Source organism: Notamacropus eugenii, chromosome 1 (genome assembly GCF_028372415.1).
Source record: "Notamacropus eugenii isolate mMacEug1 chromosome 1, mMacEug1.pri_v2, whole genome shotgun sequence".
Lineage (NCBI taxonomy): Eukaryota > Metazoa > Chordata > Mammalia > Diprotodontia > Macropodidae > Notamacropus > Notamacropus eugenii.
The window spans coordinates 259,847,404-259,866,055 of NC_092872.1; the positions used below are offsets into that span (position 1 = coordinate 259,847,404).

General features: G+C 42.1%; 1 protein-coding gene across 1 annotated transcript in view; it reads right to left on the reverse strand.

Annotated features, from left to right (window-relative positions):
* The window catches only part of HK1 (hexokinase 1), a 131,098-nt gene that overhangs the window by 95,955 nt on the left and 16,491 nt on the right, over positions 1 to 18,652 (reverse strand). The window contains exons 3-4 of the mRNA XM_072628756.1: positions 13,470 to 13,574; positions 5,493 to 5,534 (exon numbers count right to left, since the gene is read on the reverse strand). Of these exons, the coding sequence (XP_072484857.1) occupies positions 5,493 to 5,534; positions 13,470 to 13,499 (72 nt within the window). The 5' untranslated portion in view covers positions 13,500 to 13,574. The remainder of the gene's footprint in view (positions 1 to 5,492; positions 5,535 to 13,469; positions 13,575 to 18,652) is intronic.

The window sequence follows — 18,652 nt, forward strand, 5'->3', positions numbered from 1 at the left end:
CAGGTCTCTCCTGACTCCAAGTCCACTGTTCTTTCCAGTATATTCTGCTGCCTCCCTTCTGTAACACAAAATGCCTAGCGCAATGCTGCACCTCAGTATTCATGGATTATCATCTTGTTCCTTCTCAAGAGTTTCAATTAAAATAGAAAATTCGATTCACAGAACTATTACTGTATCTCTTCAACCAGGATCAGCTTTCATCCAGTGGATGACAAGCTGAGGTGAGGGAAGTTGGTAACACTTTCAGAATTAGACAAATCTAACCAACATGACCAAGATCTTCCTGAGTTCCTTCAGCAATGTCCCAAGAATGGAAGATTGAGTATCACTGTGTTAACTCACTGCAGAACATCCTTCTTTTCTTGCCCAGGGAAAATAGTGGCCAAACAGTAGCCAGCCAATTGTCTACACACAGTTGATTGTCTCAGAAACAGTCCTTGCATTCTCAAAGGGGCACATTAATTAAATTAATTAATTAAATTAAAGGGGCAGAGCAATTACTGTTTTACTTTCTATTTTTTCCTATAATTCAATTAGCTTTTCTTTTAGGCATATTAAATACTGTTCTATTTGGTTCACATATTTAGGGTCACTTTGTAGGGCAGAAATGTGTTGGGCTGTTTTGTGAGCAGCTGCACCCATCAGATAGTGTAAGGAGACATGTTGGTATCAGAGAGTTGGCAAAGAAAACCTGTAGACAGCAGTACCTAGTAAACCTAATGTGGACAAAGTTTGGTTTATGGCCTTGATTTCTCCCCCTTCTTCCTCCCTCCATCTCTCTTTAACATTGTAAAAGTCCTTCATGGTCTCTTCCACAGAAGGCATTCAAAAAATATTTTTCATTACCTCTCATTCAACACTGTCCTCTCTACCCACTAAAGTCCAGATAATAGAAATCCTGAAGGAAATGTTCCTTATCTACAATTTAAAAGATTGTGGTTTCTGAGAGACCATCCCATTTTTAAGGACAGTTACGTGACTCAGTGATAAAGTGTCAGGCCCTGAGTCAGGAAGACTCATCTTCCTGAGTTCAAATCTAGCCTCAAACACTTACTTGCTGCGTGACCCTGGACAAATTACTCTGCCTCAATTTTCTCATCCGTAAAATGGGCTAGAGATGGAAATGGCAAACCACTCCAGTATCTTTGCCAAGAAAACTCCAAAAGGAGTCATGAAGAGTCAGAAACAACTAAAACAACTGAACAACCACAATATCCCATTTTCAGAACAGAGAAAGGAACATCTGGCAAGCTAGAGAAATAAGGGATGCCTAAACCATTCTACCTGCCTACATGCTCACTGTGCAATACCATGGTCTAGTCCTTCCCTAAGGGAAATCCAGTCTGAAAGGGATCCTAGCAAAGAGATCGTGTCCAGAAGGGATATGAGCTTCCAAAAGTACTTTGAATTCTGATAGAGACTCAAAGGCCTTCCCTCACCTCACATGCCTTGAAGAAGAGAGCTCCTCTTGCTGCAGTGATGGAACACTGCCACAGTCATCCTGGAGATGACCCTGACCAATCCCATAGCCATAATTCCTCAGGCCATTTGCCCAAGGGTTATTGAAAGAGCCAAACAGAAGAGTAAAGTGCCTGAGTAAAGGCCTCTCAGAGATCTTGATTTACCACCTAGAGCCCAGCTTCATCACTGCCTTCTGGTGGTAAGGCACCCAAAATGGCCTCATATATCCTAGGCTGTCTTTATCTAGGTATGAATGCTCTGAGCAGTAATGTTTCTCCTGGATATCTCCTCACCGCCTCAAGCTCAGCATGTCCAAAGGCAGCCTTGTTGGTTTTCTCCCTCCCTCTTCCTGCTGCATGACTATTTCCATCCATGGTATCACCATTAACTCTGCCTACTCCATGTGTGAAACCTTGGGATCTTTTGGACTTTTCTCTCTCCAGTCACCAAGGCCTGTAGATTTCATTTCTGCCATAACTCTTGAACCTGTGCCATCATCTCTGTTTCCAGACCTACTACCCTCCCATAGACCTTGATTACCATCCTCCTGGACTGCCACAATAGTGTCGTAACAGATCTGTAGCTCCACTCTCCCCATCCAATCCATCCCTCAAATGCTGTCAAAATAATCTTCCTTTGACCAAGTTTAGTCACCTCAGTCCTTTACTTGAAAATCTTTATTGTCCCTCTTATTGAATCTAGAAGTTTAGTCTGGCATTCAAGGCCTTCCACAACACAATGCCATCCTACTCTTCCAGCCTTATTTCACATTGGATCCTCCAGACACTCTAGTCTATAGCCAAATTTATTTGCGTCTTGGTCTCTGAACGTATTTCCCACCTCTCTGTCTTTGCTCACGCTATTTTCTTTGCCTCGGTGCCCCCATTTCTCTTTCTTCAAGTGTTGCATTCCTGTCCATCATTTAAAGCTAAACTCAAATTCTCCATGAACCGTTTGCAATCCTCATCCTTGCACCCTCTAACCCTGAGTGGGTGACAACCTCATATAGATTCCATTTTGTAACTATCCAATGCAGTCTTCATGTAAAACATATTATAGTTATCTGTGTTTGTGACTTAGATCTCTATTACACTGTAAGCTCCACAAGGTTGAAAGACCCCATTTCAGTGCTATGGGGGCAGTGTATACTTAATGACTAGTTTTGCTTTTTTTTTTTTTTTTTGGTGAACACATATGAATCAATTGTTTGTTGAATGAATAAGCAAGGGGAGGCATATAAGCTAAGATTTCAGGTAATGGATGACTCTTTTTAAGTCAAACCCATATGAATGGAGTGGGAGGAGGAAGAGGTCTACAACTGGATGAAGCTGTTGGTAGACTTGAAACCTTCTCTTTTCCCATTCATCTCCATCCTTAGTTCCTTCCCTCTACTGGAGAGCACAGAAGAATAAACTGGCTGACACATTATTCCAATGATCACTAGGATTGAGCTGAATGATCCAGGTGCCTCCTTCAGCAATCTGTATTCTAAATGCATGTCTGCCCCAAAAAAGGCAACCTTCCACAATAGAATATTATTCTTAAGTCGAAGATATAAGACCCTTCTTGAACTTCTTTTTCAAGCAGCTACTGGGTGGAAAGAGATTGACTATGGCAACATTGTCAAAGGATGGTGGTACTTCCTGCTTACTATACACAGCTCATCCCATTATCCATACCTGCCCATGGGCATGAGCAATATTGGGAGAAGTCTTGAATATCTGTGATTCATTGCTACCTACTCCACCAAAAGTCAGTGCCTACTGACATCCCTACCTCCCCAGGGACACATCCTTGTGTCTCATTCTTATAGGGCCCTCTCTAGATTCACACTACTTGTAACTTTATAAAAATTCTAAGGTTTTTCTCCTTAAAATATTTGTGTGTCAACACAGAGGGGAAATTGATTAAAGGACAAGACATCAGAGTCAAAATATGTAGTACTGTGTCTGCTGGTAGATCACTGAGCTGGTAGTGAGACCACTGAGTAGGGGCGATCTAGAGTCAGGTAATGTAACATGAGTCTTAGAGAAAAAGAGGGATATTTGAAAAGCATCCATATTCAATGCCCCGTGGACTCCATGGTGGGTCTGATTTATCCTTAGAGAGGAAGGGGAGAAAAATAATTTCTTCCATTCCTAAATGTCCAAAAAGCATTTATTAAATATCTACTGTGTTTTAGACACATGTCCAAATGGTATACCAGCACCAAGCTTTCATCAGCTTGATTTTTCCTGTGGTTGGTAGAGTTGATTTCCTGCTTTTTTCTTTATAACTCTAAGAAAGTGATAGCCCAAGATCAAGTTCTGAGAGCTCTGGTCCTTCAGGATCATATTTCAGCCTTTATCCCTTTTCTACTTCTCAAGATCCCCCTCAAATCTTGACTTCTAGTAGAAAGAGGCACCCCATTCCCCATCTCCTATTCCCCAATTCCTTATTCCCTTCCCCCAGACTCCCAAGCCAAATGCCACCTACCTCTTCTACTGTGCTTTCTGGGATGCCTGCTCCATAGGCAACACACTTGCTTTCATCTTAAAACTTTTTCTTACACACTGCTTCTATCTTCTAGCAATCACTGAGACCTAGCTCTAGCTCCCTCCTGATGACACTGCCTTCCTGGCCACCCTTTCCAGTGCTGGTTGTACTTTAACTTTTTCTCCTCAACTCATTGGTCAAGGTAGGGAAATTAAAATAGTCTTTGTTCCCCACTGATAATTCCAGGTTCTCCCCCTCACCAATATCATTCAGTAACCTCCTCTTTTGAGGTTTATGCAATTCACATCTACTACCCAATCAAAATCCAGACAACTGTTATCTACAGGCCCCCAGGACCTCCTCTTCCTTCCTCAGTGAGTTCAGCACCTGGCTCCAAATTTCTCTTTCCACTTCATCCTTGCCCTCATACACTTTGATTCTCCCTCAAATACTCTAACCTACCAATTCTTCAACCTACTTATTTCCTATGATTGAGTCCTCCATCCCACCTCAGCCATCACAAAGATGGTTCTTGCTTTCTCAATTACCCACAAATGTTGTTAATAAGTCCCTTAACTGATTACAGTCTATTGGCTTTCCATCTCTCTGCCATAGAACCATCCTTCATCCACACTGTGATCATCAGTTCCATGACACTTCAGTTCTCTCTCAGGGCATCACCTTTACATTAGTCCCACCCTCTTTCTATCCTCACCTTAATCCCTTAATGACCCAGTTCAACTCTACATTGCCCCTTGCTCCCCTCATCATATTGCCACTTGTGCCCCACTAAATCTCCACCTAGGAACACTCCCACCATCTGCTGCCTTCACTGCTACACAAGTTGCTCAATTAAGATGGAGAAAATCAAGCAAACATTCTATATCCACTACAAATTTATATTACCCATCCCAACTAGGCCCTCACTCCTGCTAGGCAACTCTTCTATACCTCCCTCGTCAACTCCCTATCCTACTCACCACAGCTGACCAATCTTGATGTGTCTTTCCCAGGCAGAGCTTATCCCTTTGAACTAGATGGAGGAAGGTGCTTCCCTTCCTCTCTTGTGTCCTCAAGTCTTAGGTTTTATCACTCCCCTTATTCGCTCTCCATTCAAGTCAATCAAACCTGCTGACTACCATTCACATTATCTATTACCCATCTTGGGGCCTTTGCAGAGAAGGTTTTCTTCTCCTTCTCCCAATAATCAGAATGTACTCCTGCTTGTCCTCTGCCTCTTAGAATTCCTAACTTTCTTCTAAGTACATGTAGGAGGTACTACCCACTACACAAAGTCTTTTTCTGTCTCCTGGTTGCTATTTTGTATATATTTTGTATTTAATTTTCTGAAGATATATTGTATCCTTTCAATAGGAATAGAGACTTTTTTTTTGGTTTTACATCTCCAGAACCCAGCACAGTTACCCTGATGCTGGATGAAATTGAATTCATCCTCTGGAAAATTAATGCAGATTGGGCTTTATTAAGGACTCCCATTTATTAATCCAAAGCAAGGGATAGCAGAACCATGGAAAGGATACACTTGAACACCTTACCTTTTCATCGTCCAAGGGAAGAGTAATTGATGGCTCACAACTCTTCAGCATTGAAGAAAAACAAGACAAAACAGAAAGTAAAATACACTTTGTTAAGCTGGCTTAGATAGCTACGTTGATGACTCAGTCACTCTAGCTCTATCAGATTCTTTCTCAGAAAGCCAATGGACATAGACACAATATTGAAGGTCAGGAACAGGTTTTGGTCTGGGGCTAAAGGCTCTGCACTCAGTGACTATAAAGGAGGAGGGAACAAAAACACTCCTGCAAATAGCAGAGGTTTCACAATTGCTGGAAGTCAGACCTTCTATGTGCCTGTGCTGACCAGGAACATTTAACTTAGTGTTTCTCCAATGGGGTGGGGAGGGGGTGTCTATAGGTTACAGAAGACCTCTGAGGGCATCATGGGGAAGTAGTAGCAAGAGCTTTCAGGAATGTGAGCAATGATCCCATCCAATCCACTCATTTTTTCAGAGAAGAAAACTAAGATTCTAAGAGGTTTAGTGACTTGCCCAAAGTCATACAGATAGAATTTTCTATTTAGATCTAGAAGGGAATCTAAGAAACTGTCTAGTCCAACTGCCTCCCTATATACCAGATGCTCAGAGGCACAGGGTCCAAGATCCCAGGTAGTTAGGGTCAGAGCCACTGTTCAACACCAAAGCAGACAAGATAGTTGCCTGTTGGTGGGATTGGGCAAAAAAGGGAGTGGAGTAAGGGGCAGATGGGGTGATCTTACAGCGTCTGAAGACTTTACTCCATAGTAATTAGATATAATTACATAATTCTAGAGCTTATTGTGCTAGAGGAATTCCACTTTGGACCCTCTCTCTCATCCCCTTGACATTAGAAATAGGACAGTTCAGCTGAAGAAAGCCAGTTTAGAAATTTGGCTTTCTGGACACTAATAAGAAACAAAACCTCTAGGCATGTGTGGATCATTTCAGGGATGCAGGGACATTTCAGAAGCCAGGCTTCCACCTTGTAGAGAGACCTCATCTCCAAAGGAATTGTCGTTGCCAGAAGGGAGGTGATATAAGGGGCAACCACAGGGCTTTTGGTAGCTCAGAAAGGTCATAGGGTTCTAGGACCATAGAACTAGAGCAGAAAATGACTTTAGAAACCATCTATTTCAACTAGGTCATTTTACATAGAAGCAAACTGAAGCTCAGCCAATGAAGAGACTGCCAGTGGCCCCATAGCCCCTAAGTGTGGGATCTTAACATTCCAAGCTCCTACACACTAACCATTTGGCCTCACTTTCTCCTGAGAGGTTACAGGATTAAGGGATGGAGACCTCCCTCATTTTACAGAAGTGACATTTAGGCACAGAGATTAAATGACTGGAAGCCTGGAGTTTGAACTTCAGGTCCTGTGAATCTCCAAATCCAGAGTTCTTTCCATGACACCCTGTTGCCAGTTTGAATCACTACTAGGTTCATTTTCATTCAGTCTTTTGGATTCAAGTCCGTGATAAGCCAGAAGCAGTTCAGCCTCAGGTCATCAAAAGCAAAGCTAGCCTTAGATCCTCCTCCTTAGTTTAAGGGTTAGACTAATTCTTTGATGAGTCTGGAGGGATTTGAAAAAGGAAGATGATTTAATATGGTCTGGTGAAATTCTGTGGACTTTTCTCACATCTGGGGGATGTTCTGAGAGATCTCCAAAGCAGATCAAACATGACCCAAACTCAAGCAGTGATGGATGATGGGGTTTAAAACTGGAAAGAACCTTAGGGATCATCTAAGCTGATCCTTCATTTTGCAAAAGAAAAAATTGAGACCCAGAGAAGGAAAGGGATTTGCCCCAGGTAACATGGATAGGATCATAGATTTCAAGCTCCAAAGGGACTTTAGCAATCTTCTCATTCAATCTGCTCAATTGTATACATGAAGCACTAGTAGTATCTGAATTAGAATGTGAACCAGATTTTCTAACTTTAAATTCTGTGATCAATGGACGTAGGAAGGTGTAAGCCCACAGGACTGGAAGGAACCTGAGGATCCAGTAATGTGCCCAAGACAACAAAGGAAAAAGAGGTTTATTGTGGGACTCAGTGTATTCAGCTCTCATCCATCCAAGGAGCTCTGACCAAAGACGGACAGATGAGTAACACAAATGAATGTATGAGTGAATGGAAAGCATTTATTAAGTGCTTACTATGTGTGTAGGGAAGGAATAAATAAAAAGGGAGATAGTTCCAGCCCCCTAGGGGTTCAAATCAGGGAAACCACACAGATAGAGTACTGGTGGGCAGGAAGGGAGTTGGCATCTAGAAAAACACAAAGTTAGCAAGTGGGACACTAGAGAAGTCCATGAACAAACCTTTCCCAGAGGCAATGGTAGGGGCCTGGTAGGATTACAGTTTTCTGAGACTGGGGTGGAAGGAGGTTAGGAGGAGGGTACCTGTAAGTCTGAAGAGCCCCAGATAGCAAGGGGGAATATGGGGCTGCCTGGGCCTCACAGAGGATAGGACCAAAAGACCTAGTTGGTTCCCAGTACTCTGAAAGTCAAGTTTGGAGGGTAACTGAAGCAACAACAGCAACAAGAGGTGTCAGCGAAGGAAATGGTCAGCCCAGATGACTGAACCCCATAAAGTTCCCACCACATGAATAGAAACGTCATCATCTGTAGTTTATGAAAATGATGTATCTCTAAGGCCCATGCCTAACCCTCAGGAATGGGAAGAAGGAATTGGTGTGTTGAAATACTGCTAACAATCTCTCTTTATAAGAGAAAAATGAACACACAGAAAAAGATCAGAGTACCCAACAGGCATCAAGCTAGATGGTGTCAAGAGCCAAGGAAGCAATCCACTCCAACAACCTTTGGGTGGGCTCTCACTACAGAACAGCCCCTTTTCCCAAGGCAACACTATCAGCTTTCATCCTAAGCTAGCTTGCCATCTTAATTTTGTGTTGATAGGAGGCAGCATGACATAACAGAATACTAGCCTTAGATCCAGAAAGATCAGGGTTCATAATGGCTGTGTGACCCTGCGTAAGTTATTTAACTTCTCTGTGCTCTAGGAAGCTCTGTTATAAGTTACAGAGAGGGTACCTACCCCAAAGTGGGAGGAGGAGTTGTTCATACCAATGAAATCACAGGTCTAGTTGCCATCCCCTCTCATTCCATGCAAGTATGTTTTATTTCTCTAATTATGTAGTAAGCTCCTTGAGGGCAGGGATTCTAATAATATGAAATCTCATTTATTTTAAAAAAAACATAACATTTGCAAATCACTTTCTGTCAAGTAGAAAGGGCAGGTATTATTGGTCCCATTTTACAGAGTAGGAAATTGAGATTCAAAAAAGCTAGGTGACTTGCCCTGAACACAGGTATCTTGATTCCAGGCTCAAAGCTTTTCCCAGGACATCTACCATCTTAAGCATCTCTTTATAGGAGAAGAAAATGACAAACCCCTCCAGTATCTTTGCTAAGAAAACCCCAAAATGGGGTCACAAAGAGTTGGACATGACTGAACCAATACAGTGGCTATCATAATATGGAAGCCATAGTGCACAGAGCTCTGGGCCTGGAGTGTGGAAGACCTGAGTTCAAATTTGACCTGTTACTTTCTAACTGTGTGACTCTGCTTGCCTCAGTTTCTTCAACTGTAAAAAGGAGATAATGCCAACACCTACCTCACAGAGTTGTTGTGAGGATCAAATGCTTAGCAGAGTGCCTGGCACATAGTAGGTGTTATCTAAATGCCTGTTTCCTCCCTGATGTCATGGTCCTCTTGGAGAATAAAGGACAACAGCAACAGCCTTGCTTGTAAAAGATACTCATTAAAGATCTGTTGGCTATTAACTAAAACACTCTTATCTCTTCTGATATGATTATCTCAGGGGTTAAACAATAATCACTGGGGGCCCTGAAGCTGGAGCTAGAGGAAAGGAGTCCTCTCTTAGGAAACCTGATCTACCAAAGACAATAATCCTAATTCACATTTATAAAGGGCTTTAAGGTTTTCAAAGTGATTTCCTCATAGTAATCCTAGGAGGTTGAGAGAGAGATTGGTTTCCTAATTCATAAATATGGCAGCTGGGACTCAAACACTGATATCCTGACTCACCACATCTAGCCTATTGCCTATATAAGTGAGGAAAGCTTTTCAGCATTCCCAAAGAAGAATGGACAAAGGCATAGACATTCGAACAAACTGACCATTTCCTACAGAAGTGTAACAGATATAAATCAATCACCACAAGGAGACTACCAAAAGAGCCCAGAAATCTCCTCAGTCATCAAATGTTTCATGTCCAAATGGAGAGACACAGCAATGACCAGCAATGTTGACTTAGCATGTAAATTCACAAAATATTCTAGAGGGAGGAAGAGGACTGTAGGAATGGAACATATATAATGTCAGACATTTTCCACATGTTGCATAATTTTGCTGAACTGGCTTTTCCCCCCCTTTTATATTCTTCATTATAAAAGATCTATCTCTGGAAGGGAAAGGAACGAAAGGTTTACTAGTAATATATGTGATACAAAAACTAGAGATGTCAATATGAATGTATTTTAAGAAACATGGAAGAAAATGGTAGAATATGACAAGCAATAACAGTGATGAGTAGTGGAAGGGAAACTGAGTCTGGCAAAAGCTTGGTATGAGTCTCAGTTAAACTAGATCATCCCCAGAGTGTTAATAAATAAAATGAGAAGGAAGGCAACAAAGGGACAAAAATGAAATGGATATATATTAGCGTTTTTATAACAAACTATTTTCCTCATCATTGATGGGGAAGCCACCAACTCTAAACCCAATGCCTCAGGCCCTGATGAGCCCTATGAACAAATGGAAATAGGACTATGGAAGACAGGAAGAGTAGCTGAACCAAGCTAGAGGAGGAAATCTGTGCAATTTTGAAAGCAACAAGGAATTCATTTTCAAGATCTTCAAAGGAGGGAAAGATACTGAATAACGGGGAAGGAAAGCACAGACATTATCACCAGGAAAAAAATAATCAGTAGGACATCAACAACAGCTAACCAGGCACCTATTTGCTCATCTTCATCTTTCTTGTCTTTTGAAAATCATCAATCGATAAGACTGATATCTGCCACTATCATGGAGGATTCCTGCACAGAATGCAAGGATTCCTTATAGATGGTGAGGTTTTCCAGATGTTATTTGTGGGGAACATTGTGCTGAGTGCATCAAACAGCAGAATAGCAAGGTCTTCTTCATGAAATCCATAGTCGCTCTAAAGAATTTGTTCTAACAATCCACACAAGAAAAACCAAATAGATGAAGAATTCCCCTTGCCCAACTTAGGATTTGCAGTTGTATTGGTGGCCTATTGAGTCTGCCCATCTGAACCTATACTTTGGAAAGATGCTGTGGAGGCTCAGTGAGCCTCCCTGAATGGAATCAGAGAAGAGCAGACTGGATTGCTTGAGCAAAATGGGAGCACTTTCAGTGATTCCAAGATCTTCCCAGACACAAAAACCCGTATTGCTAATATTTCTATCCTTCCCATGATGTCCTATATGGTTGGGAAATATGGAAGGAAGGAATAAATGAATAATTAAGTATGATATGCCAAGCACTGTGCTAACCCCTGGGAATATAAATGGAAACAAGCGAGACAATTCTTACCTTCAAAGAGCTTTTGTTCTAATAGGAGAAGGTGACACATGTAGGTGAATGGTGGCCAGGAAGGAGTAAGGGAAGTCAGAGGGAACTGTGATTTCCATGGCCTTTCCCAGAAGGGTGGTGTTGGTATATTTACTATTCTCTAAGTTAGACTTAGTGTTCTAGCATGGAGGGGGCCAGGAACTGGAATGGAGAATTGCAGAAAGTTGGGACCTGTGTTCCAGCAAGATAGAGTGAATGTTCATCAATTACAATGCCAGGCCTGGAATCAGGAAGTCCTGAGTTCAAATTCAGTCTCAGACACTTAATAGCAGAGCAAGTCACTTAACTCCATTTGCCTCAGTTTCCTCATCTGTAAAATGAGCTGGAGAAGGAATGGCAAACCACTGCAGTATCTTTGCCAAGAAAACCCCACATGGGGTCACTAAGAGTAGGACATGACTGAAACAACTGAACAACAAACTACTTTCAGGTATGCTGTGGTCTCTCTTCATCCTTGTAAGTAGGTATAAGTCTAGATGCCCCTGAGATCCTCACTAAATATGATGAGTTCATTACAGTATAATTTACTTTCCCTCTCTGAGGTTCAGTTTCTTTATAAAGTGAGGGGATTATATATTAAGTCAATCAATTGATCAACAATGCATCTCTTAAGTGCCTACTTTAAGAAATCATCTTGGGATCAAAGAGGATAAGGAGACAAGATATTCCCAAACAAGAATATAGAAAATAGAACAAAATAATTCCAAACTATATGTTTGGAGGGAGACAATACCAGCATACACAGGCACTTAATCTGAGTAAAATTTGGAAGGAAATGCTGGAAGCAGCAGCTGTGAGAAGGGAATCATTTCTGGGCTTGGGGTACAGTCCGTGCACATCCTGGAGAAGGAAGATAGAGGTCAGTGTGAGAAGCAGCCAGGCCAGTTGGGCTGGAGTGAGTAGTATAGGAGCTAACATGTAATTAGAATGGTGGGGAGGGGTATAAATCAGAGTCAAGACATGAAGGGCTGTAAAGAGGGCTGAAGTTTCTTCCAGTTCTGAATCTATAACCCTACCAGCACTTCTTTATCAGTCATTTATTAAGCAATGGACTCTGGTTGTGTATCTTTAAAGTCATCCCCTTAACTTAGCCCACTGCTCTTCATTTTCCCCATCTGGAAAATGGGAGCAGAAGTGCAAGCTTCTTTCTTAAATGAAACCATCCTAAAAAGCAGATGTTTTTCCTTTGGGGTCAAGGATACTGAAGAACACATTTTAGACTCTAGGAGAAGTCAAATGGGGCAAATGATACTTCCCTATCAATTGCCAAATAAAGCAAGGAAGGCCACCCTGGAGAGGGGAGAAGGAGTCACAGGTCCACCCTCTTGGCCTCAGTTTCTAATAAGCAGTGAACCACAGCCAGGGAGGGGGATGGGCAGGAGGGGGCACCCTGCCTCGGTAGCAAGCCTTGGTAAGGTAAGTGCCTGGGGTTTGATAACAAGGTCCAGGCAAGTATTCCTAGGATTTGGAGCTTTTGGAGATCATTTGTCAACCCTTCTCATTTCCTAGATGAGGAGACATGGAAGATACATAGGATGACAAAGGGAAACAAAGGTTAGTAGAAGTAAACGTGCCAGTGTTTTCCTATTCAAGGTCAGAGAATCCCTGAAGTCTGTCCATGGGCCTCAGGTTAAGGACCCTGGGAGAATGGAAAGGTCAGTTTGCTAGTGCTTAAGTACCGTCGGGGTAGAGAGTGCTTTGCTTTTGTCTGTACTGAGCACAAAGCCAGGCACATAATCTCTGCTTGTCATTGATTGATTGATTGATTGATTGATTGATTTGGAGGCAAACATCTCAGGTCCAAGGTCCACATTTACTACTAACTTAGTGACTTCTGGCAAACAGATTTACCTCTGATCTCTGTAAAATTGAACCGTGGTGCAATGGATAGAGATTTGGACTGGGCAGTCAGCAAGACCTGACTTTAAATTCTGCTTCGGACATTCCCTCCCCAGCTGTGTGATTCTAGGCAAGTCATTTCATTTCTTTGAGTCTCAATTTCTTCATCTGTAAAATGGATGTAAAAAAAGCCAACTAGATGCCAAATGGGGCCACGGCCACTTAAAGAGCTCCCCATGGTCAAACTAAGAGACCATAGTCCAGGAGGGCTTAACTTTTTCATGGCAGTCAATCTCGTCAAGCCTATGGACCCTTTCTCAGAACAATGATTTAAATGCATAAAAAATATATGGGATTAGAAATAAAAACAAAGGTTAGTGGACATCATGATGTAAATTTTTTCCCCACTCAAGTTCACAGGCTTGTTCATGGACCCCAAGTTAAGAACCTCTGGTCTGGAAGTTAATAAGAAATGCCATAGGACAACTTACACATCCCATATGCTGGCAGGTCTGTCCCATTGTAGCTGAAGGGATTCTGGGTGATCTGGGCCTTCCTCTTCTTTCTCCCCAGTCAGCCAGCTGGTGAGGGTCAGACTGAGGAGGAAAGAAGAAAAGAGAGATAGACTCAGGTTCTAACCTGCTTCTTCCCTACTTGCCTCAGTTTGTCAAACCTCAGCCTCGATCTCTTTCCAATCCAAGAGGATATAATGCCAAAGAATGAAAGTCAGGGGTTTCCTGGCAGTTAATTGAGGTTGACAGTCCACTGATCCATGGGCTGATATCTGCTAATAGATCACTATCCTCCCCTGTGGAAATTTCTATTTCTAGCCCATGGCTAGAAGCTGCTATCATGGCCTATTGGGCATCAATGCCCTTTTTACCAGCTAAAGGCTTCAAAGGGTCTTAGAGATAGAGATAGACCATCTAGTCCAACCCTTTCATTTTACAGATGGGAAAAGTGAGGCCGAAGTCAGTTAAGTGATTTGCCCAAGATCTTCCTGATCCTAAATCCAATGTCCTATCTACTACACCATGTTATTTTTTTCACAATCTAATAGGGAAAGCATTGGTTCTTTAGTCAAATAATCTAGGTTAAAATCTTGTGTCTGTTCCTTACTAGTTACAAGACCCCATGGTCAAGTCAATTGATTTCCCCAGGCCTCAGTTTCCTCATCTGTAAAATGGTGAGGTTCCAGCCCTGAACCTATGAGCCCAATCTTCCTAAAAGAAAGAATAATTTTATGGAAAATGTCAAACAGTGGGTAATTTTCATTCCTGTTTTGATTTGGTGTACATTCAATGATTTGATTTTTATGTCAGATTGCCTCTAAATTACATTTTGTTTTTATTAATAATAAAAATTAGTTACATTTCCTGAAAATTTGCCAACCAAGAGAAAACAGGAGATAGTATAAGAAGATAAGGGCAGAAGCATCCTGCTTATTGGAGTAAGGTTTCTGAAATTTAACTTTTGACACTGAAAATCCACAAACGGGATGATCGAGAATTGGTCACATACAGAATGAAACATGGGAAGAAATACATTCCACAGAATGCTTGGTCCCAGAGCAGGAACATTCACAGGAAGAACAAGGGCTCCACGTCTCATTTGCAGTGATTTTTGTCAGCAGAAGATGGAAGAGGAATGAAGAGAGGTTGCTAGATTTGTGACTGTGCCGTTGGTATAATTGATGACATTTATATGACACTAATGTTTGCAAGGGGCTTTAAATCTGTTTTACCACTGAGTCTTCATAACAACCTTGAGAGGAAGTTACTGCAGGTTCTATCATTCCCATTTCACAGATGAGGAAACTAAAGCTCAGAGAGGGTCAGTGACTTGCTCAGGTTTATACAGTGGGGATGGTAGGATCGAAATCCAGATCCTCCAACTCAAATCCAGGACTCCAACCATTATGCCATACTGCCTCTCAAAAAGTAGCTTCAAGTATGTTTGGCGCATTTCTCTGTGGGAGCCACTGCACCAAGAGCTTTTTGGAAACTTCTCATTAGAGGCGGATAATCCTAGTCAATGTGCTGAAAACCTGACTGAATGATAAGGAACAGAATTTGACTTACAATTTCACCGATAAAAGGACAATGAACTTCAGGGCTTTCTCGACAACTTGTAGCCTTAGAAGGTCACTTATTATATCTGTCATATATTAATCAATCTATCATTTATTAGACCTATCACATATCAATCATCTCTCTATACCTAATATATCTATCATATATCAATCTAGCATCTATCAATATCTATCATCCATTATAGCTATCATCAATCCATCCATATCTGTTGTAGCTATCATCTATTTGTTATATTTACCTTCTATTATAACTACTACATATCAGTCTATCTATCATCTATGATGATATTATGAGATCATCTATTATTATCAGCTATCTATCTCTCAGGGCAGGTCTTGAAACCAGGTCTTCCTGGCTACGAAGCAGCTCTCAAGTTACTAAGCCATGCTGACCTTAAGTGAACAGAGACTTAACAAAGGTCATTTGATAGACTGTAAATTCCTTGAGAGTGGAATAAAAAAAAGTTTTGCTTTTTTTGGAGAGGCAGTTTTGTGTAGTGGTTAGTGTTGGACCTGGAGTCAGGAAAACCTAAATTCAGATCCCACATCAGACACTTATATAATGTGTGACCCTGGGAAATTCACTTAATCCTTCTCAGTCTGTTTACTCATCTGCAAAATGGGGATAATAATTGCATTTAACCTCCCAGGGTTCTCTTGAGGATCAAATGGGATAATGTGTCAAGTGTTTTGCAAACATTAAAGGGCCATAAAAATGCTCATTATTATTGTGTCCCTAGTGCTCTGCCCTGCCCCTGGAAAACAGTAGATATTTAATTTAATTTTAACACTGGTTCGTAACATATTTAATTCATATTTAAGTTGTTTGCTGAAATGAATAATAAACAGAGAAAATCATATGTATTCACAGCAAAGGTTAAGTGAATTTTCCCAGCACAGGAGAATGTGGGCTGATCTTAGTGACCCCTTTTCTAGAATGAATGGATTTATCCAATTATTCATTCAGTTTTTATTGATTACCTACTGTGCGCTTGATAAAATCTGGATTAGATGCTAGCATTGCTCTCCCCTAGTTTGCAGCGTAGTAAGCTCACCCCTGACCTCATACCCAATCTATTGCCCTGGCATCTCCCTAATTACTCAAGCCCCATTTTCTCCATGCATTGCCTCCACCTTAGTGCAGACCCTCCTCACCTCGTGCCTTGATTATTGCAATAGCTGCTTGTGGTACTGCCTGCCTCCAGTCTCTCCCCTCTCCAATCCACCCTAGATTCAGCCACCAAAGGGATTTTCCTAAATCTCAGGTCTGACCATATCACCCCCTACTCAAATAAACTCCAGTGGCTCCGTATCACCTTTAGGATCAAATACAAAATACTCTGTTGGTCATTCAAAGCTCTTCCTGCTCTGGCCCCCTCCTCCCTTTCCAGTCTTCTTACCATGACATCAAGATGACTACCTTACTCCCCAGTGCATACCCTCAGTTCCAGTGACCCAGACCTCCTGCTGTTCTATCTCTCAGCTCTGGGAATTCTCTCTGGCCATCTCCCACATCTGGAACACTCTCCCTCCTCTGCTCCCATTACTGGCCTCCGTGACTTCCTTAAGTCCCAACTGAAATCCCATCTCTTGGGATTTTATGTCTGAATGCCAGGACCTTCCACTTCAATCATTTCTTATTTATCCTCCATAGAGTGTGAGGCAGCTAGGTAGTGCAGCGGATAGAGCACCAGTGCAGGAGTCAGGAGGACCTGAGTTCAAATCTCACCTCAGACACTTGACACTCATTAGCTGTGTGACCTTGGGCAAGTCACTTAACCCCAATTGCCTGTCTCATCCTGGATCATCTCCACTCATCTTGATGAATATCTGGTCACTGGTTTCAGATGACTCTGGAGGAGAAGTGAGGCTGGTGACCTGCACAGCCCTCCCTCACTCCAAACAAAGTGAAGTGCAAGTCATGTCATTATTTCTCTGACGGCATGGTCTTCTTCAGCAACGAAGGACGAACACACCTCCACAGAGCTTGTCTCTACATCATTGTTTGCACATTGTCCCCCCATTGGATCATGGACTCCTTGAGGACAGGGACTGTCTTTTGCCTCTTTCTGTATCCCCAGGGCTTAGTAGAGTAAGAGCTTAATCAATATTTATTGACTGGCGAGTAATATTAGCAATAACGGAGACAACAGCAATAATAGTTACCATTTAAGCTTATAATCAAAAAGAAGAAACAGCCGAGGAGAAAACTGGGGCTTTATTTCCAAGGCTGCAGTCTTGGTCTTCTTCCTGAATCTCCATTCACCCAACCAATCAGTTAGTTAATGAGCATCTATTAAGCAACTACTTTGTACCAGGTGCTTGGGATACAAAGGCAAAAGTGAAACAATGTTCACTCGGAAAGCGTTTACTTTTTAGAGGGGGAGATAAGATGTGCATATGCCAATATGTAGCAGATATATAAGAAATAAACTCCAAAATTATTGGGGACTGGAGGGTACTAGCAGCAAGGGGTTCAGGAAAGGCTTTATGCCAAAGGTGGCCCTTGCACTGAGTCTAGAAGGAAAGAAGAGATTCTAAGAGGCAGAGTTAAGGAGGGAGTGCATTCTAGGCAGGGAGCACAGTCAATATAAAGGCATGGAGATGGGTGATGGGAGTCTCATGTGTGAGGAACAGAGAGATTAATTTGCAGAAAGGAAAGTAATGAATAATAAATAAAGGTTTGATGGGCTCAGGACATACAGGGTTTCAAAAGCCAGAAGTGTTGATGTTTTAGCCTGATGGGAATAGGGAGCTGACTTTCAAATATATTTGTTACCAAGCTCTAGCCTCATCTGCTGTTGTGTTCCCCTAAACATATCATGCTCCTTTGCACCTGTGCCCTCCGGAGTCTTCCCTTCTTCAGAGAAACATACCTGGTCTCTTCACCTGATCCTCAAGGACCCTCAACATTCTACTTGTCCTCCTCTGGATCCTCCCCAGTTAATGCATGCCCCAGGACTGAACACAACTCTGCATAGGGCCTGAAGGGGAGACTGTTACCTCCCGAGCCCTAGAAGTTCAGCCTTCTTAGTGTAGCCTAGGCTTCCATTAGCCTTTTGGTTGCTACCACACACTGCTTGCAGTCCACTAAAACCCCCATATCTTTTTCAGAACAACAGCTGTCTAACCATACCACCCCCATTTTGAACTTGTGAAGTTGGTTTTTGGACCCAGGTGCAAGATTTTTCATTGATCCTTACTGAATTCCATCTTATTCAGTTCAGCCAGTTCTAACCTGATCTACATATGCACAGAACCAAAGGATCTGCGAGTTAGAAGGGATCTTAGGGTCAAATGGATCTACTCTGTACCTGAGCAAATACCCCTCCCACCCCATACACATACCCACTGCCTCCAACAGAATGCCATCCCCAAAATGTACTTATTCAGCCTTCGCCTGAAGACTTCTAATGGTGGACCATCTACTCCCTCTTGAGACAACTCATTCCACTTCTGCTTAGTGCCAATTGCTAAGTAGCTTTTCCTTAAATTAAGCTAGAATCTTCTTTCCTGCAAAGTTATGCTGTAGCTCCTAGGTCTGCCTCTTGGGTCAAGAAGAAGGGTCTAACCTTCCTCCAT